The following is a 21953-nucleotide window of genomic DNA, read 5'->3' as shown; positions in this document are numbered from 1 at the left end:
GCATCCTGTAATGTGAATACAGTTTCCAAGAAATGGTTCCTGCTGTTAGTACATATGATATAATGTTAGTGCATGTGATATATGGAGTCTTAAGTATGATGCAAGCAGTGTTCCCTTATCCTAGAAATAAGGAATTACTGTATTGTTGTATTTTTTCCCAAACTGGAGGCCTCTGAAGAAAAACAAGCTTCTAATCACACTTCTAGGAAACAAATTACGTGCTGTACATTTTGCTAAGCTTAGTCATCAAGGTTAAGTATCTGGCTTGCTTTCCAGGGTGAGTATCTCATTTGTCCTTAGGAGAAAGAACAATGACTTTACTCTCAGAATTAATGTCTGGGAGTTACTACAGTATCTGCTGAACAAGGGTGTGAAGAGCTGGTCCTATTTGTTTGTGTATCTGACAATCTGTTAAATTGATACAGTTGTGTACTTCTGGCTGGGACATCTGAGGAGATTAGTTAGATTTGTAGATTTCTATCAAGAATGGAAGCAGATTTTTTTGAAAAATCAAACAAAAGCCCAAGCCCAAAGCAAAATACCCTTAAGTGCAAATCATTAGGATATGAATGAGCACAGAGCACAGTCAGATTAATAATGCCTTCACCTTGGTTCCGAGCTGTTTTTTCACTGGTAATTATACTTGAAATTTTAGAAAGTGAGTTATGGCTATGAATATCTAAGCTGGAGGGGCCACACATAAGATACATTAAATGAGGTGTGTGGGTCAGTGTGGTCTTGGTTGAATTATCGGTGACAGTGTGGAGAGCTGTCAGTGTTCTCCTGCTGCACAGTGAATTGCACAGACTTCAGTGTGCCTCTTGAAGCAGAGCCTCAGCGCTTTGTACCGAGGCAAAGTTATGAGCTGTAACAAACAGGTGTCTATCTGTCCTTGGTTTTCAAGTCGCAATGATTTTCTGTCAGATTAAATGTTGGTCTCATAAAACACTTGTATTGTTTTCACTGAAACTAATGGAATTCAGAATATTTATGTCTGGATGCAAAATCTGCCGTATAATAAGGTTGCTTTGTAGAGCTGACTGACACTTCAGAAAAAATTGTCTTCAACTCAGGAATTCTCTACAGAGCCTAAAATGAACATGGGTAGAATATTTAATGAACAAATAAAACTGTTTTGGTTTGGATGGTATAGGAATCAGTCTGTCTGCCTTGGCCTGCAGTGGATCAGAGGAAGGTGCAGTTGCAGTTCTCCCAAGCTGTCTGCTGTTCTCCCTTGCTCCACTGCTGATTGCTGTTCCCCACCATGTGGTGAGATCTTGCTGTGGCATGCACACTGCTGTTCTAGTATTTGGCGTTAAAATGTGTGGCACAAGCTGCAGGGATTGGCAGTTTCTTTCCAATTAGCAGATATGAAAGAAAAATCTAAACAAACCCTTAAAAATTACTGTCCTTTTGACAATTCTCAGTTATGTGTGTACTCATATACACACTAACAGATGTATTACCCAGGGGTTAGCCTAGGAAGTGCAAAGCAGAGGCAGACTTGATCCTAACAGTGCCTGCCTCTGAGGTAGTAGGTCCTAATGCTAAAGTGGAAATCCTTAATGCAGTCATTTGCTTAGGAAATAGAGGGATTTGAGATTACTCCTCTGTGAAGGGAGTGAAGAAGAAATATATTATTGTGGATGAACTAAAGCTCAAAATCGCCATAGGTACCATAACTGTTGCTGCTGAGGGCTAAACTGCCTGCAAGGAGAGGCAAGTGCTTGACCTTCTCTGCAGCAGGGAGTCATCCAGGAGAGATCAAGGCCTTGGAGTAACCTGAACTATCTTTTAGGTATTTCTACTGATTATACAAGATACTTAGGTTAATTGTATCTATCTAATCTAGGTGTAAGACAATTGCCCCAAATTCTTACGGAAGGCAATTCCCTTGTTTAAGGTAAGTTTTGTTTGTTCAACTATGCATCCCAGTTTTCCATAAGGACATCTGTAGAAATAGAGCTTACCAATGGAGGTAGCACTCTATTACTGTTGTTATTATCATTATTATATTCATTTTTTTTTTTTTTTTTTTTTTAACAGGAATTCCCCCTCATACTGATACACATTCTGCTTTTGAAGATGAAATAATCTCTCTCAGTTTGGGAGCTGAGGTAAACTTAATGTTTGCATGTGGTCTGATACTTTACTGAGAAGTTCCATTTTTATATTGTTAATTTGATTTTTCATGGTGTCTGTCCACATGAATCTGAACTTAATATCAGGTATGAGAGGTGGTGTGATATGCTAATTGAATAAGTAACTGCAATATGATGTTGTCACTGGAAGATTTGACAGTAATATCAATGATTTTTAAATCTTGGCATCCAGGTCTCCATTGACCTTCCTTCATCTTTATTTCATGCTTTAATTTCACATATTCTACCTCAGTACTGCAGCCCTGGGCTTTCTTATCCTTTCCATTTCAATGAAAAGGCTGACTCTGGCACAGATGCTCTGTTACTTCATTGATGTATCACCATAAGCTGTGCAGTTCTAGGTTATTGTGTTACAGCATACCTTTGTGATGGTCTCAGAGATGGCCAAAAGCACAGTGATTTTAATCACTCTGAAAAATACAAATCTTTCTGGGAAGTGGACTGCATGGAGCATCTTGAAGCTGTAAAAGGTTGGAATGTGTACATTTCAACCAGGGACACAGTCAGACTTGGACCGTTTCTAGATATTTCAGGTGTAGGCATTGGATTACAGCCTGTTAGGTTTCTCACAAATTTCAGTGCCATTTCCTAATGGGCCATAAATACGCTTTTCAGGTGCAGGCAGTCAAAACACAGATGTCATTAAGCCAGGGGGCCATGAAACGCTCTGTTATTTATGGTTTTTCTTTCTAGTACTTTCACAATTTTTTTATGATTTCTTTGTGGTTTTGTGGACTTAGCTCTTCATCTGATATTAAAATGAAAATATCAGTTGCAGTAATATGTGATTTACCTATTTTGGGAGTGAAGCCCCCTTCTCTATTCCCATTAAATCTTATCACAGGCAAAATTTACACACTCTATTAACAAATAATTGGACTTACACAAACAGCATCAACCTTTGGTGTCTATCTCTTCTTCTCTTTATTTTTCTCTCTGTAGGGTGTTATTTCCTACCTGAACACATCAGGCTGCAATGTGGTGGAAAACATGCATAAAGCCATATGTCTTGTCTTTCTTTGTTCTCCTCAATAGTAAATGCACACATTTAAATAAAAAGTGCTGTAAAGAAATAACCTTGCAATCCAACTGGTTCTGTATTCTATTTTGGAAATTGGCAGATACTTCAGAGGAAAAAAAGGAAGCAGAATGCCTCATTATACTGAGTAATGGAAAGAACACTTCTTTCAATTGCATATATGCTTGTCCCTCCAGGATCTGAGTTAGGCAGATTGTGATAATTAATAACTACAGTAAATGCTTTGGCTTATGAAAAAGAAGTCTGGCAGAACAGAGGACTAAACACAAACACCCTCCTAGCTTGGTGACTTAGTTATCACCACAGATTCTCAAACTTTTTGTATCATCTTCACAGGCCCACAGAACTATTTAGGTTGGAGGGCTCTTGAAGTCATGTAGCCCAAGCTCCTGCTTAAGTATGGTCAGCAAAAGTAGGTTGTCCAAGACTGTGTCCGGTTGTGTTTTGAATGTTTATGCAGATGGAGACTCCAGCACCTCTGTAGGCAATATTTTGTAGTATTTGACCTCTGTCACAGTAAAAATCCAAGATGTTTCTTTGTGTTCTGATGGAATGGCATGGGATTTACATTGTGCCCATTGTTTCTTGTCCTGTTGATGTACATTGTTGGGAAGAATCTGGCTCCTTCTTCTTCATTCTTTCCCATCAGTTATTTGCACACATTAATAAGAGCCATCTTACTTGACCCTTAGCCATCCCTTGTCCAGCCTGGTCAGTCTCAAATCTCTCAGCATCCCCTTACGTAAAAATATTCCTTAATAATCCTTATGGCCCTATCCTGGAATTGCTTCAGTAAGTCCATGGCATTCTTGTAGTGGGAAGCCCGGTCCAATTCCAGTACTGGACAGAGTACAAGAGATACCTCCTCACCAGGGCTGATAAGTGAGACAGGATCACGTCCCTTTACCAGCTGAGTGTTCTTCCTAATTTAACCCAGGATGCTGTTGGCCTTTTTTTCTCCAAGAGTACATTTGTGGCTCATGTTCAGCTTCTTGTCACCAGGACCTCAAGGTCATTTTTGGCAAAGCTGCTTTCTAGCTCATCAGCTGCCAGTGTGTAAAGATACATGGAATAATTCCTGACCAGATGCAGGACTTGGCACTTCTGTTTGTAGAACTTCATGAGGTTCCTGTTGGCAGCAATTTTCCAGCCTGTCCAGATCCTTCTGAATCGTGGAATCTGGTATCAGCCACTTCTTCTAGTTTTATTTTATCTGCAGGGGTGCTAAATGTGTGCTCTGCCCTATCATCCAGGTCACTAATGAAGTTGTTAAACAGTGCTAGCCCCAGTATCAATCCCAAGGGCAGCCCACTAGTGATGTGTCTCCTCCAGCTGTGCTTCATGCCACTGCTATCTTCAGTGGTACTTTGCAACTCACATTACTGAGGATCAGTCTTTTCCTCAGTGTGGAAAGAGTTCCTCCAGTAACAAAGCACTCTGTAATGTTTGTTAGACTAATCATTGTAAGTTTAATTTGTTTCTGCAAACCTGATTTATGTTGAAGAAGGAACAGTTATTGGCATGTATGTTCATTTTAAATATAAATAATCTTGTGAAATAAAGGCATGATTCTTCACAACACTGCATTTGTCTTGCATCAGATATCTACAGCAATCCCGGTTCTTACACCTGTGTGAAATGAGGTGAAAATGTAGGTGTGAGATCCTCTTTCCTATCTCAGTCTCATGAAACAGCTTTATCAAAGGGCACAGAGTGGCCAAGTGGTGGCCCTGGTTGGTGCAATCCATCGTGTTTTGAGGAGTTTACAAGATGTATTAAACTTGTTTTGAAGGAGGAAAATCTCATTATTGCATTGCACTTCTGCCTAGCTTATAAAAAATACTGAATAGTTACAGGGCAAAGCAGTGCGAGGTGATTTGTCTTGTCCTATAATACTTCAGGAAAAGTTGGGGGTTTCGGGCTAATCTTTCCTGTTTGTAACCTATTTCTTTGCCATCTCCTGGGAAACTGCAGAATGAAATGAGACTTTCAGAATGTCCTGTGGGCTTGTAATTGCATTTTATAAATCACCACATTCACCCTGTCTTTATAGGACCTAATACACTGAAATTATTAATGAATATCAGTTTCCATGCTCTGTTATTGAATGCAACTTCCTTTAATTCAGAAATTGTCAGACTAGGGAAGACAAGGCAATGTGGTAAATTTAGGTGAACAGTCTTTTATTAAACTTAATGGCAAATCATGTTCTATATCCATAAATTTGAACAAAGTACTGCAAAACAGGGATTAGTCCTTTCTGTTGAGAATTTTGGTTTTATTTCAGTTAGGTGTCATTTTCAGTGCCTCCATTTGGTGTCTCTAAAGATATGCAGTTTTACAGTATTTCATCTTAGAAGCCTGGCCAAGTTTGCAGCTGTCTCGAAGGAATCCTAATTTTAACCTGTGTTGAATTTCTGTTTGCAGGTTTGCTGCAGGAGCTTGATCAATATTGAGATTTCTGTTTATCCAGTTTTCCTAATTTGCTATTTTATATGCTGCTGTGTAAGCCTTGATTCATTAAAACTTTAGAAATACAGAGGCAGCATTTATATTATGAGCTAAGTAGTGCTATGAACATATCCAACCCATAGAAGAATTTTCCCTTCCTGGCTGCAGATCTTACTCCCAGTCTAAAGTTACCACCACCCTGTAGTCCCTCCTTGTCAGCTCTGCCCTGCTGTGTCTGAGACTGCTGTGGGACACCCACTGTGACCTGCCAGACAGCAAAGCACAGCCATAGTTTGCTCAAAAGGGATGTTGGTTTGGCACAATATCCTGAATTATGTTGCTGTGTCCCATTTTCCTAGGATGCAGCCCCAGGCTTGTCATTCTCTTCTCCTTAGCTCTGCTTTTCCTTGCCTTAATCTGCTTCCTATGCCTTGGTCTGGCAAAAGGCTGGTACAAACACTGAGAACTGCTGTGATGCTCTGTCTAGGCCCTGACCTAATGTCTGAGGAAGGAAAGTTTTAGGGATGTCAGATTTGTCAGATTTGTGCCTCAGGGTTAAAGAGTGGGGGGCTGTGTATGGATCATCCTTGACCTCTGCCTAGCTTCTGTTCATATGAACACATTCATCATCTCTTAGCCTGTGGATCTTAAGTACTTTGATCTGTAAAATAACCCTGTGACTCTCTTAAGCCTTGAAAGCAAAGCAATGTTTCAAAGAAAAGCTTCACCAGACCTTTTGAACAACCTTTGAGTATGGTCATTCTAGAACTGATAGAATGAGGTATGCTGCTTCTACTCATCTCTGTCTGATAATTGATTATTTTTCTGGCACTTTTGCTTCTTACCTGTTGATCTATTTCCAGTCTGTCTTGGCTAACAAACAAACCTGTGGCTGGTATAACAGCAGTTGTTTCTGTAATAGCTGAGAGATTTTATGAGCAGCCTTTAGAAAGTCTAGACTGTACCCAGCCTTTGGCAGTTAGCAGCTGTTTTGAGTCTTGCATGAGCTTTAATAAGATAGACAGGCACTGGGTATTGCTGTGTGGTCCAGCTCTTGCTCTGCTTATCTTGGTTAGTTGCTAATTCAGTTTAATTTGCTGTTTACATATGTATTGCTTTATTTTTCTTGTAAGGGAAGGCAGAAAGCATCTTATCTATTTGAAGAATTACTATGGTAGTGGCTATATCAAAGTTTTTTTCTCTTTGTTGGCAGGATGATGGTAGTGGGTGAAATAGTAGTAACAGTCATCATTATTTAAAAAGAGATTGTATTGGCAGAATCAAATTGTCTCTGAACCCAAATGGAAGGTACTAATTTTAATCACTGCAACCTAATGCTGAGTTTAGAAGATTGTTCAGATGAGCTAGGATTCCTAAAGCTCAGTAATGGTAAGACAGGTGCAACTCAAGAAGCATGTCTTACAGTCTTGGATTTTATTGGTTCTTGAAGAATAGCAACTTGCAGTGGTTTTAACTAGAAATCCAAATTGATGTAATTTTTAATTGTTTGCCAATATTAGTTGGTTTGTCCCATTTAAAGTGGTATTTCATTTTTGAAAACGAATGGGGAGCTGCTCCATGTAAAAGGTGTGCTGACCACTGCAAATTAAATGCATCAAGCTTCATGAATCTGTCTCTCCTGTTTGCATTTGCTCTTTATAGATATGTCCTGTGTGTATCTTTCTGTCCATGTCATACCATGGTGGACTGTCACTGAGCTTGGATGAGATACAAGAACCACCAAAATCAAGAGCAAACTTCCTTTTGATGTAATTGGACATTGAAATATGCCCTCCGAGATAAGCAACAAAGCCTGCAGCCCCTTCATGGGAATACTTATAACAGTCTAACTGCCTCTTTTGGGAAAGGTGAAACATTCTGAGTTTTTATTTCTGTGCTGGATATCTCTTCTTCATTTGCATACAGGATTCTGTTCACAGATACCAACACATTCTGCTGATGTTTCCACCTTATGAGTTATTTTAACCCTTGGAAGGATCCTGAAAGCCCAGCTTTCATGTAAACTGTTTGGAGGGAACCCGTCCTGCAGTACAAAAAACCTCCTTGGTTGTTGATAGGCTAACTCCTGTTTTAGCCAAGGGTAAAAATGACTTGCACCCACTGTGTCCAAGTAATGTAGACAAGCATTTGTTTCCTACAAATTTTGTAGGAATCTGTTAACCAATTTCAATTTGCATTGAGATGGTACAAGAAGAGCATTCTGGTTTGGTAAGAATTGCCCCCAGAACAATGATTTGATAGCATTATTTCTTTAGAACCTCTATGGCAGTAATTTGTGAAGAAACAAGACAGCAGTGTGGAGATCTTACTTTCTCTGATATCTCCTCAGCTACTTGGGAAGAAGCTAAGCTATGACAGAGCCATATTTCAAAGTTTTATATGTAAAAATATTCTTTTTTGCTCCCCTTTCATATTGGTGAGATATTATAGTTTCCAGCTGCCTCTTTGTCTGAGGCTGAGTATTTACTATCAGTGGGCCAATACCAGGTAAATAACTCTGAAAAGGTTGGTCTCCTGTCTCCCTTATCTTGCATTTGTACCAGCCCGCCTTCCTCTCCACAGAAGGAAGAAACTTATCATCCCCCATATCTTTCCATAAAGCTGTTCCCTGCTATGCAAAGCCCAGTGGTTCCTACTTCAGTGCTGAGGAAGGAAGGCACCCTGTGATTTCATTGCTGAATGTGCAGAATGTGCTGTGACTTGCTGAGCTGTTTCTCCTGGGTCTGCTAGTGTGGGAATTTGCTTTACTCCATTCTGTGTAGTAGTTTTGTTTCCTCTTCATGGTCCATTATTTTGGCTACTGAGGGGGAAGGCAGAGCTGTGGCTTCTCCTGGTTCTTACCAGTTTGCTTTCTTCACAGTCAGTTGGTTGTTCTTTTTTAGCATCCTGTGTTTTGTTTGAGCTGTTAAGCATTGAGAAAGGGTTGTGGGAAGAATGTTCTCTTTGTCTCCTGAACTCCTCTGGGCGGTGTATCTAAAGTGAATGTGGAAAGATAAAAGAAATGGCAATTATGAAGAATTTGAAAATGAAATCCACTCAATATCACATAGAAAAATGCATTTAGATGCTGTAAGAAATATCATATGGTTCCAGTTATTTTTGTGTGATTGTGAGAAAACACCTACTGTGACTGAAATACTTTCTAAAATGTTTGCAGTCTGCAGTAGAGCTTACAATTTTCTGATTGGGGTTATATCTGCTAAATAATGAAGGAAAACTTCTGCTTAATTCCTTTACCAACTTGATTCTGTTTTAACAGAACCTGTTGTCTCCAGGCTATTTGCTGTTTCTGTATTGTGCTTATTTTGTATGCTGAGGCAGCACCATTTCATTTTCAATTCTCAGACGTCTGGCTGTTAAGGCGCTACTGTGACACACAAATAGAGATACTGAATTTTTCAGTGGAAGCAAATGTACTCTCTAAGAAGTTTCTTGCTATTCCATAGCTATTGCTACATATTTCTAATTTGTTTTCATGTGGTTGGAAAAATGTAGATGGGTATCAATCTTGGAAAAACTTTATGGTATGCAGTACCACTCATTTTAAATTAAAACCTTTTTTTTTCTGTTTTGCACTTCATATCTCCCATGTATGCTTTGTTATGATACATGAATCATTCTTCTGTGGTGGTGAGATGAGTTAACTGTTTAAATATGAAATTTCTATTAATATACTTATTGTAATAAAAGAAAAGAAGCATTAGATAGGAGATCATCAAAAGCAGTGTGGTCAGCAGGCTGAGGAAGGGGATTCTCCCCCTCTGATCTGCTCTCATAAGACCCTTCCTGGAGTGCTGCATTCAGCTCTGGGGCTGCTAGCATAAGAAGGACAAGGACCTTTTGGAGAGAGTCTAGAAGATGATCCTGAAATTGATAAGACAGTTGGAGCTTTTGTTGTGAAGACAGGGTGAGAAAGTTGGAATTGTTCAACCTAAAGAAGAAAGGATTCTGGGGAGTTTTCCAGTACTTAAAAGGGGCCTACAGAAAAGTTGGACGGAGATTCCTTATCAGGGAGTGTAGTGACAAAATGTAGAGTAATGTTTTGAAATGGTTTGAAGTGGAGTAATGGATACTGAAAGATGGGAGATTCAGATTAGGAAGGAATTCTTTACCATGAGGCTGGTGAGACACTGCAAGTTGTGAATGCCCCATTGGAAGAGTTGAACCCATGGAAGGGTTCAAGGCCATGCTGGATGGTGCTTTGAGCTGGTGCAGTGGAATGTGTCCCTGCCCCTGGCAGGGGATTTAGAACTAGATGCTCTTGAAGGTCACTTCCAAATCAAACTATTCTGTGATTCTCTGAAAACTAACAGTGCATTTGAATTTACATTTCAGTTGGTATTTTACCTCTGAAATTATTTTTGAGTCAGATTTTGAGTTGTCATTCTTGAAATATAGTTCAATTTTTTAATAGAAACATCTGTGTTGCTTTTCAGTAGTTACTAATTTCTTCATTTTTAAAGGATTTTTTATTTTGTCAAGAGGTTCATCAGTGGAAGTTACTTTCATTCCCCATGTTATTTTTAGAAGGTCGGTACTTGCTGTGTGAAATGGAATTCTGGTGTCTGCTACCAATTAACAGCAAACAGGCTGAACTGGAGCATTTAAAAGTTGTTATCTTTAGCTGTTGCATTTCAACTGTACTTCAGTTTTGGAATTCAATTAGGAAATCTAATTTCATTAGCTGTTGATGTCATCTCTGTTGTCATAGGAGCCTATTTTAAGACTGTGGCATATTTCATGTAGAAATGCCTAGCAAGTCAATAATAATAATCACAAGTAGCCTATAAGCAAAGAAACAAGCTTAACTTGTTAAGCTCCTGCTGGTGGTGTATTTCTCTCTTGGCTTTGGACAGGAATTTGTAATAGCAGTAAGTGGTAGCACATGGAGTTTGAAGTCTGTCTGCATTTATGCTATCTTTACAAATCTGAGTATTTTGCATGCTGTAATGTTCTGTTTCTGTTTTTCTTACCAGATATGTTTTGAGAGGGGTTTCTTCACAGAGCTTGTTGCAGTGGAGTTGAACTTTTGCTGAGGAACTGGCAATTTTGAGCAGTTAAAGTGTGCTGGAGCTGTCAGACCTGTGATGCTGATACTGTGACAGAACGATTCTGTCAGTGGGAGAGTTGTGCCCTTAGCAGAGAAGCAAGCAGGCAGGCAGCCTGTTAGTGCTGGGAAGCCTATTAGACAGGGAAAACCCTTGTCTGTTTGCTGGGGCAGCAGAGGAATGGTTGGAGGAAACCAAGTTTGATGGTGCAGCAGAAAGCAGAAAACTGGACACTTCACAGTTCCTTGGGAGGTGTTCTTGTTCCTCCTGCCCTTCCTGTTACTGCCTGCATCTCTGCCCTGTGTGTTCATGCAGCTGGTTGTAAATTCAGGGCCAGATGTTGAGGCCCTGGTTACAGCCCTTTTGTGTAACTTTGGCTGCTTTATGAGAAGACAGTCATTGTGCTAATGAAGCAGGTGGAGGGAATGACAGAAGAAAGAGATGACATTGTTTATGATGAAAATCAGCAGTGTTGGAATACTTCCTATCCAAATTTCAGAATGTGGTTTTCCTTTATGGTTGTTTTCCCTGTTCTAAAATAACATGATGTGTGGGAACTCTATGGGGTGAAATGTAGCAGTTGAGTAATTGATAAAACAATTTTCTTCACATTATTTTAAAGAAATGGCTTTGTGTCATGCAGTGTTCTGAATTATACTTTATGGCCACAGGAGACATTGTTAACTAAGAAGATGGCTTTCATTAGTTGTTTGGGTTTTTTTGGTTTTTTTGGGGGGGCGGTTGAGGGTTATATGCTTTTGACTGCTTAGGAACAAGGTTTCTTAATGTATGTAAGCAATTTATTTAAATTCATGCCCAGGTCTTTGTTCCTCAGTAGATTTCCCTTTTACAGTGAAGATGCAGAGGATTAAGAAACAGGCCATATGGTAGTTTCTATAGCAATAGATTAAAAACCATGTCTTGTCAGCCCTTATGAGATATGATGCAAGAATTAGTTTGGGAAGGCACAGTTTGCATGTCTTGTATCCTGGCAGTTCTCTTTTATTGTAATGATCTCTGGGACAGCTGTTAGATGCATATATGAGAAGGACTAGCTGACCTTTGTTTCAAACTATGAGTGCCTAAATTCAGAATTTCATCCCTTTGAATTACCGGTATTCAGTACCACACTGTTTCCATACTACTTTTTCAGAATGTCGGGGTTAAGATTTTAGTGATTATAATAGTGCAGGAAGAGGTTTTAGTTAAAGCAGAACTGTTTTAAACAGAGTTGAAGCATCTGCTGAATCCATACTTGGATGCCTTATTCAATAACTTGTTGTCAGTGGTATTTAGTCCAGGATTAAGACAGTGAAATTTTAGTGTTTACGAGTAGGTGTCTATCTGTCCACTGCATTCCTGAGCTCCTCGGTAATCAATGGGGATTGAGTCAGTCCAGCCTATGGGGTAATTCGGCTCATGCTGAGTTAGACAGCTCTTGTTTCATTTCATAGGTGTCAGTTCCCTAATGGGTTGTTTTAAAATCGAAGGCCAAATGTAGGTCTTAATCTTGAACTGATTTGCCTGTTTCCACCCTAGTCTTAAAGTTAGCCTGAATTCCTGTACTACAGCACTGCAAGCAGAAAGCTGAAACCTGCTGAAGAGAGTAAGGTTTGTTGAACAATCCAGTGTTTCTAGAGAGTGATAGAAGATGGTTTTCTACAATGTGGGATAATGAACATGCAGCATGTTTTACCCATGCCTTGAAATACACGAAGCCTGCAAAGGCTTGGGCTATTTTACAGGAGCTGGTGGGTCTGTGCCACACACTTGGTATGAGTCTACACTTTGAATGTAAATCAGGTCTTCTTTCCTGCAAATGACACTTAACTCTTTTATTCCATGTTTGTCAATATTACTCAGCCAAAGCCTGGTTTTTGCTGTATGAAATATTGTTTATATAGCATGGAGGCTTTATTCACTATTCCTCACACTGCTTCTGCAGTAGAGAACCTGCAATTAAAGCCTGTAATGGTTGATGACAGGATGATAAATGCACAGGCAGCATGGAATGGATGTAAAATTACAGTTGAAGGGAGTCCTGCTTGCGTGTATTTGCAGCCTCAGTAACGTGGGAATTGTGTGTATTTCCATGGATATTGGTAAACAATCAATGGTTTGGAAAGGTGAGATGTGCTTTTTGAGTGCTGAAGTGTTTCCCTTTCTATTTAGATATTGAAAATCTCTTGAGAACTTTTCTAAATGTGTGGAAGAATTACAGATCTACCAGAGCATCATATAGACCATGTGCTACCACACACATCCATTTAGGATCATCTAAATATACTAAATATTAGGATCCTCTATATTAGGATCCTCTAAATATCATACTTGCATATAAATTTGTGCTTATTACAGAACAGCTATGTCTGTGTTGTAAGGACTTGTTCAGTGGTTTCTTGGTGGACATTTGGTACAGTATTAGACATGTAAATAAGGATTATTTGCTTTCAGGACATAGAGTAACACTTTAAGTGCAAGTCTGAGGAGATGTAGTTGAGGACACAGAACTGCTTTCTTATGATGTCTGGGCTTTACATGTTAACAGACTGAGCCCTCTGGAGACTGTCGGGTCAGGATGTGTAGTCATCCTCTTGTGCTCTTTCATTGAACTGTACTCATTAGAAAGCAAGGGATGCAAAACCTTAGGAAATTCATTTCCTTTGGAAAGGAAGATGAATGATTTTGTGTATTTCAGGCACATTCTGCCCTGGTATAGTTGGATGTGATTCCCTGTATGTCAGTGTAGTAGCACCCATGGATGTGAGGGAAGATACATGACTGAAAGAATGGAAAATACTGCAGAGGAGGTAAAGTCAGTAAAAAATTAAATGAAGAATAACAGCATTAGCCTCTTGCTTTCTGTGTACTAAAAGAGTTTAAGCTAAGAGCTAGGGAGGCAATTTATTAAAGGATGAAGATAAAATGTTAGTGAGAGTGAGTTCTTGTCGGGAACTTGATAGGCTCTTTGACTCTGGATTCACAAAAGGACATCAAGGTTTTATGCTTGGGTTAGATAGGACTTAACAGAAAGGAGACATCTGTACCTCTTGGGGGAGAGAGGGGAGCAGTGGTAATACAACTGTTGTCTTTTACTGTAGGGATTGAAAGCCTTTTATATATGAGTCTAATATTCAACATTAAGTCTTAACATAGGTAATGATCTGGGAAGGTGCAAAGACCACAGGTAATGTCCTGACATACAAAAGAAACTTGATAATTTTAGAAGCAGTAGGAACTGACATATTTAAAGACTTTTGAAACAAGGAGTCAGCTTGAGCAGAAGCTGGTGGGATGGTGCCACAAGTACCACCAGCATCCCAACCTCTGCCAAGGCTGGTCAGAGCAGCCACCTTGCTGGACATCACAAGGAGCTACATCCAGCTTAGTGAGGTGACTGATAATTCTGTGGGCATACCAAGAAAATCATAACAAGGTGAGACCTCAGATATGGACAGCTCTTCATTCTTTTATATATTGAAATATTTTTTAAACACTCATATGCTAGACTTTGATTAAGAGAAAGAAATGCATAGATACTTAAAATGGCACAGAGAATTCAGGAAGATAGTAACATGTTGTATGGATGGAAAATTGAATACAATTTTTGAAGAAAGAAAGCCTAAGTGTATTAAGCATCTGAGTAACATCACCATAGTGCCTAAGTGGATAAACAGGCTTAGCAAGAGATGGTATGCTGTAGTGTGGATCTGATATGGGAGAGGCCTGCACATGTGTTGTGAGATTTTTGAGAAAGGCAGTACTGAAATAGTTCATTGTCATGATTGTCAATGGTGCACTCATTTTCTGAAGCATGGCCAGAGTATGTACATGATACACGATGTAAATATCTGCATATATTACATAAGGTAAATTTGCTATGATCTGGATTATTCAGGAAAGATAATCCTAATTGCTTTCCTTTGGAAACTCAGCATTTTCTGAATCCTGAATTTTGGAATTTAGCATGGTTTTTGCAGTGAAAGGTGCTGTATGTTACCAATTAATTGCCTTGTTCCTGTGTGAGCCAGCAGGCTCTTGTCTCTGCATAGAGCCCCACTGTGTTGTTCAAGCTCTGTGTGTGGGCTTTAAGCTTCTCAGCTGTCTTTGAAGTAGACATTCTTTTTCATCTGTTTTACATGTGGCAAACTGTTATGTAGGCTGATAATCTGTCTTTGCTCTCTGAAAATTCAGTAAATAATGTCAGAAACTTGAGAAGCATTCCACATTATACTTTTTTTAGCTTTAGAGTATGTTTCGTCTAAGGTAGTCTATTATCATCAAATACAAATTGCATCAGAGACAAAGCTTAGAAAAATAATTGTCAATCCCCACTGTAGCTGTGAATTTCTTATTGACATTGTCTTTATAGCTCTCTTGCATTATTTCTGTTTTCCCTTTGAATCTTTACTTGTTTGATAGACCAGTCATTCACCTTCATCCTCCTACTCTTTCATGAAGTACAATACCACTGCACTGAAAGGTGGTGCAGACTTCTGCACCCTGAGGTGTTAAGAAAAAGATACTTTATTCCCTTATGTTGGATTGTTTTCTGATTTTTGCACTTTGCCATATTTTATGCCACAAGGAACAATGTTCATGATGTGGGTGTCTCTTTGCTTTGATGTTTAGCTATCCTTAAAGCTGTTTACTGGTTCATGTGCTCCCTTGTCATGAACACTCTCTCTTAAATAACTTGGCATCATGACAAGTTATTTAAAACCACAAGTAGATATTAGCTGTTTGTTTCTTTGTTTTTTTTTTTTTTTTTTTGCTATATTCAGAGACCCACTTTTTCCATAGTAGAAGGAAAAATGGTAAAACTTATATGGCACCCACTGTTTTTATTTTTTGATTGTAATCCTTGGATGATACACCATGAGCTAGCTGGAAAATTTGATGTTTATTGACTCTGCCATCTAAGAGAAAAAAGAAGATAGGTAAAAACAAAAATAGTAATTGGAAATAGGTCCTGTGGAGCAAAGCTGTCGTGAAGCAGATTGATTCAGCAGTGGCAAAGTTGCTTTATTGATTTTAAGTCCTTAGTAAATTAAAAAGAGGAGCAAATGCGTTAATCTTCTGTGTGCGTGTGTGTTTGACAGTGACAATTGAGAATGCTCTGCCAGGATAAAGACACATAGAAGAGTGTGGGAATGTTATCTACTTCAGTCAGTAACTGGCTTGCCAGAGATAAGAATAGGATTCTTCAGAAATCCTTCTGGGTTGAATGTTCTTTACTGTGCTGTAAACAAAGGATAGAAGAAGTACTCCTGCTTGGGTTTTTAAGCATTCAGGTGCAATTAGTCTAGGTAAAGGAATGAAGCATAGGAATTATAATAATTTTCTTCAGGTGTTTCTTAAATTTTATTCTCTGTCTCAATTGCAATGTCAAATTTGTTGTTAATAGTTCAGTGCAAAACCTTAATATATTCTAGCTTAAGACCTCAGTCTGCTTCATAAACAAAAGTCAGTTTTGGATTTGGATTTTTGACTCTTAATTACTGCTTATTACCTTATGTCATTGCCCATTTGCAAGTAAATTAATCCTTTATTTATATTTTCCTTCCCAAATCATCACAGCTTCTCATAAGGATGAAATTCAGTTGGATGGGAGCAGCTACACAAAGTGACATTATAGTACAGAAGCTTTCCCTTCCCAGAAAAGCAGGAACAGAGCTGGGATTCTGTTCTGGTGAGGGCTAGATGTTATCAAGAGAAATTCTTGCTTTTCAGTCTCAAATTGTGCACCATCAGAAATTTTGTTTCATGTGTTTCTTGTTGTGTTAGTGTAGTTGAAATTCAGCCAGGAGAACATGCTCTTCTCTTCTTTATTTTCCTGCCACTGCTGCCAGAAAATCCAGCTGCTGGGGATAGTTTTGTGGCCCCTCATTCCTAACGTGTCACCTGCCTATAAAGCACTCTGAACCTCTGTTGTTTTGGATGCACAGTTGTTTACAGGACAGGGTTTGAGCAGCATCTCCTGTGAAGAGACTCTGGGGCCACACAGGTGATGGGGGGGAAAGGAATTGGAGATGAACGAGGTAAAACAGCAGAGAAAGCAGGGAGCTGGAGATACTGTTGTTTCCCACTACTTTGTATGGAGTCACCAGCCTGGTGACTGAAGTGAAAGGGAACAATGTCCTCTTGGGCCCTGGAGGGAGATGGGAACTGGAAATGCAGGGGACCCATTAAAGGTCTACTCATTGATTCATGGATAAAGTACAGTTCTGTAATATCATCTGCAAGAATAGAGCTTTGTAGTTACTTCTGACTCAGAAAGAGGACCAGTGGGGTAACGGGATTCCTTCCAGGAAGGAATCTACACATTCTTGTGTTCAATTTATTATGCCATACTGCTGAAGAACCTGGACTCTTATCTTGTCCCCTCACTTCTGTCCCCAGCAGCAGTGAGCTAGAGAGGCATAAGACAGACCGAGGCATCATCTCACCCATTTCATCCTACCACTTCACTCCCCATTTCTTTTCTTTTCATGCTTTTTCTTTCTTTACTTGCTGGTCCCGATTAGTTATCTTCTGATTTATTTGCCTTGCCAGATAGCTGTATCTTTTTGCAGAGACTTGCTGCTACTGTGCTTTACAGGACAGCATCCCCATCAGATTTGTTAAGTCCACTGTATTTTCTCCTTTCTCACCCCATACTTCTTTGAGGTTTCCTAGAAAAAATTGCAAAGTCCAAAGGAAGGAGTACAGTAGCAAGTGGCTGCCATTCATTTATTTGTGCAGCTAGTGAAACATTTCATGATCATTAATCAGAGCTTATAGTTATGCTTTATTACTCTTCCCTGATAGCTCTCTTTCAACCCCACTGTTTGTCACCCTTGTCACTTTTTGCCTTAAATTTAGATAGCCCAACTGGAGAAGCTATGTCACTCTGAGTGGTAGTACAGCATAATTTTTTTTTTTTCCTAAAGATGTAAATGCTGCTGTGCTTCACTTCAATGCACACAACATTAAATAGTAATTGTTGTTAGTGGCAATTTGTAGTGTTTAAGAGTCTTACTTATTCAGTCTCTGTCATGCTGGGTTTTTGTGCTGAATGACTGATTGTTGCACCACTGTTTTTTCTTTGTTAAACGCGTCTGTACGCAGAAGGAGAACTGCCTAATTTGTTTCAACCTGGCATACTGGAATAAGTCTGCTTTTAAATTGCTTACTTAGTAGGTTACAAATCAGATGGCAGTATCTTCATGGTGCTAATTCTCCAGTGTACCAGGAACTGCTGACTTGAATAGGTTTTGACCACTTTTCTTTTTCAGTAAGTCTCCTGTAACTCATTTGGCTTGCTTAAATGACCTGCTCCTTATTTTCCACAGCAAGAGTTTCTCTCATTTGGGAAATGTAAAAGGATAACATTCCTAGCCCAAGCAGAAGCAAAATGTACCACTGCCGTCTGGGCTGTGAAATTGGAATAAAGCTGAAAGCGTTACCTCAGTATATTGCTGTGGCTGGAAGCCCGATGGCAGATAATAAAAAGATGGTGTGGTAGTTGGCATGTTAGGCAGGCTCTTGGGATGTGCTTGTTGTGTTTCAAATCTCCAAGAATGTCGGCAGGTTGGAGATTATTTCTCTCACCTAGTACTGCTTATCTGCATGTTATATATCTACTGAGCTAATTGCCTCAGCTCATCCACTGTGAACAGATAGGCTGTTCCAGAGGGCATAGGGTCATTCCACATCACTGAGCTCTACATTTTACAGTAGGATGAATAACCCTGTGGACAAACTGGTCTCTCTGCATAGACATCACAAAAAAACCAGTAGCTGATGGCCTTAGTCCAGGTACATAACTTTTAGATGTTAGATGCTTGAAATACAGCAAATGAGCCCTCTCTTCCTCTCATGCAGCTGCCTTTACTTGTGGGATAGCAGTTATTTTCTGCCTCACAGGTACACAGAGATTGAACAGTGCTACTGTTCTTACAAAGTTTTTATTGTGAAAAGAAATTTATATGTAATTTTAATTATCTCTATATACATATATTTGTGACTGCCTGAGATTTGAACACTGTGCTGAAAGGGAGGGAGCTTTAGGTCAGGGGACCTGGAGACTTTTGCATCTCTAGGAAATATGTAGCTGTTTCATAGCAATATTCAGTTGAATGCATTAGTGAAACAAAGCTAGGACTTGAGAATACCTGGCTTGTATATGAAGCTCTCTAAGTCATGCTCCTTCATGGTGGCTGGTTTTGTTTCTTTTTAGATTGTGATGGATTTCAAACACCCTGATGGCTATACAGTTGCAATTATGTTGCCCCGATGCAGTTTATTGGTGATGACTGGAGAATCCAGATACCTGTGGACACATGGGTATGTGTAAGAGTCCCTGCATTGCTGATAATAGAGGAATAATAAATGTTGTTTGTTTGCTTTTTTAATGACATTCCATGTTTAAAAGTGCCTGAAAGAAATCAAGTCAAGTTTTATAATTAATATAAAAATTCACTCCTCTGCTCAGATGCTGCTTAGGTTAAATTGAAAAACTTGGAGATTTAGGGAACTAATTGCCAGTCCCTGAGGTGTAGTTTCCTGCTGCTGTCATAAGTGAAGTTTCAGTCGGAAATCGCTCTCACATCTGCAGTGTGAAAGTTCTCAATGACTCTGAGCTGGCAAAGAATTGATTGTAGTGCAATTAGTGTCACCATTCCCCTTCTCTCTTTTTAGCCCACAGCTTTTCCCATTTGATCACATATGCCAAAGGCTTGAGAGAGTGGCTTAAGAGTTTAAAAATTTTACTTCCCCTGCACTGAGAGCCTGAGGGTGGCAGAGGGGAGTCTTCCTGAGCTGTTCCCAGCTGCTTTAGGGACACTTTAGCTGCTGGTAAGACTGCATTGAGCAGTTTTGGGGTGCTACTAAGAGATTTCTTGAGATATGTCTTGGGGCTGTGCTAATTGTAGAATTTAAATACATGCTTTTAAAATCATGCACCACTGGGAGGTACTTACAATTGGAGTGCTGAAATTGGCAAAAAGTTTAAAACCTTGCTGAGCTCTGAGTGCAACAGTAATGCATTTCAGGAGTGTATGGCAACCCTGTATTGGAATGCCCACAGAAAGCATTTCTTCCTTTGTTTGACCCAAGTCATCACTGGTTCACCAGTCAACTGGAGACACTAATTATATTCTGTATAAATTAAACACCAAATCCTTTTATTGGCAGAAAAATTTCTGCCTTTTAATTTTGCTGGTTAATATGTATTATGAAAACAGGGTGAATATTAACTCCCTGATAACCTTTACATTGTTAATTTTAGAGAGCTCTTCCTGTATATTCCCATGTTAAATTAAATAGTTGTAAAAAGCACTTGGTACTTCTGATGTGCATCAGTATAGAAGCCCAGGGCAGTGAATTCCCTTGTTGTTTGATATACAGGACTGAATACGGATAGCGGCATTGTAAGCTTCTTATGCTGTCCTGTCTAATGCCGTCAGCTGTCTTTTGGAAAGGTCACGTACAGCTCTGAGAACACCGTGCAGTTTCCATGTCAGTGACATTGCTGGCCTGGGAAGCCGGTGGGCAGTCCCCAACCCCAGGCATCAGGCAGCTCCATGGGCCGTGCTGAGGCCAGTTTGGAACACCAGCCCAAGGTCAAGGTAGTGGGTGTGCACAGACAGAGCTGGGGTTGTATCTGAGGCTGTAACTGGAACAAGGGCCAGTGGGACAGCCTCCATTTAAACACAGCTCCCAGAGGAAGGAGGGCTTGCCCTTTCTGAGGCATCAGCTTTCTCCAGGGCTACCAGCTCTGCTCCTTCCAAGCCAGTGCTGGGCAGCCACACTCCCAGGAGGCAGAAGGATACATGCTGGGCACTTACAGTACTGGCCAGCAGCCATTGAAGTTGGAATAGTGTATCTGTCTATTAAAATGTGGAATGAGATTATTATTTAACTCCCTTGTACCTTCAAGTGATGATTATCTTTTGAGAACCAATGAATAAACTACATGAAAATTAAGATCCCAGACCTTTCTACTCATGTACAAATGATTCCCATGCTGGTTCTTGTCCACCTTACCTAAATAGATTTCTTCTCTATGTTTTTAAAAGCAGTAGTGGGTCAAGATACTCAACTGGAGTAAGCTTTGCATCATGCCACTGGAACATCGTATTGTAATCAAAATTCAAATCATCCAGTGAGAAGTTGTAACTAATTCACTTGCATACATAATGTCAAAATATATTTAATAACATTTGTGATGCCTTTTATCTACACTTCAGAAGTCAAATTATAAGAGTGCAAGAGTCAGTTTTGAAATTAATCTGGACACGTTTTCAGTGTGTATGCTTTGATGCCAAGGAATTAGAGACTTTGTTTTGGCCCCATTAACAAAGTGCACAGGAAAAGCATTTTTGTTCAGTTCTCTGTAAAAGGGAAACACATGGTTTAGAAATAAGCTTATGCAGTGTCATCAAGGAGGACAAAAGATGTATTCTCTTTTTGACTCATAAGTGAAAGTAAAATTCTGACTTTTCTGATGAAGTTCATTAGTGATGTTTTTCATATTTGGTTGGATAACTTGGCAAAACTATATTCTTGGCACTACAATAATAAAACCACTCTGTGTCAAGGAAGAAGGGGTGCAGCATTTTGTTTTTGACACTGGGAAGTCCTCATAGTAGTAATGAAAGGAAATGAGAGAGAGGAAAAAAACCCAGGAGAGACAAGTGATGCGCATTGCAGTTCTTCATCACCCAGTGACTGATGTCCAGCCCATCCCTCAGTTCATACACTGAGCAGAATTCTCTGTGGTATGAAATATCCCTCTGGCCAGTTTGGGTCAGCTGTCCTGGCCGTGCTCTCTCCCAGCTTCTCGTGCCCCTCCTCACTGGCAGAGCATGGGAAACTGAAAAATCCTCACTTAGACTAAGCACTACTGAGAAACAACTGCAACATCAGTGTGTCAGCAACATTATCCTCATACTAAACCCAAAACACAGCACTGCTGCTGTTAGCACAGATGCTTAGAAGAAAATTAACTCTATCCCAGCCAAAACCAGGAGAGAAATATATTAAAAATATATTTATAAAAAAGTACTAGACAAATAAACAATTGAACTTTATGGAAGAAAATGGAGGGAGGGAAGGGAAATGTAATTACATGCAATTAAACAACACTTTAAATCATGTCATTAGTTTATGTGTCATCTCTTTTCTCTCTGAAATTGAATAAGTTGAAAACTGAGAGGCAGAAGTATGTTAAATAGGATGTTGTAATCA

At 39.5% G+C, this 21953-nt stretch overlaps 1 protein-coding gene across 3 annotated transcripts in view; it reads left to right on the top strand.

Annotated features, from left to right (window-relative positions):
- Window positions 1–21953, top strand: part of ALKBH8 (alkB homolog 8, tRNA methyltransferase) — a 46590-nt gene that overhangs the window by 11865 nt on the left and 12772 nt on the right. For all 3 annotated transcript variants that reach the window (XM_053936133.1, XM_053936135.1, XM_053936134.1), the window contains exons 8-9: window positions 2047–2117; window positions 18943–19049. In XM_053936133.1, coding sequence (XP_053792108.1) covers window positions 2047–2117; window positions 18943–19049 — 178 coding nt within the window. The remainder of the gene's footprint in view (window positions 1–2046; window positions 2118–18942; window positions 19050–21953) is intronic.

Source organism: Vidua chalybeata, chromosome 2, assembly GCF_026979565.1.
Source record: "Vidua chalybeata isolate OUT-0048 chromosome 2, bVidCha1 merged haplotype, whole genome shotgun sequence".
In the NCBI taxonomy this organism is placed as follows: Eukaryota; Metazoa; Chordata; class Aves; order Passeriformes; family Viduidae; genus Vidua; species Vidua chalybeata.
The sequence above is the reverse complement of the archived record's forward strand: the minus strand, read 5'-3'. Positions and strand labels throughout refer to the sequence as shown.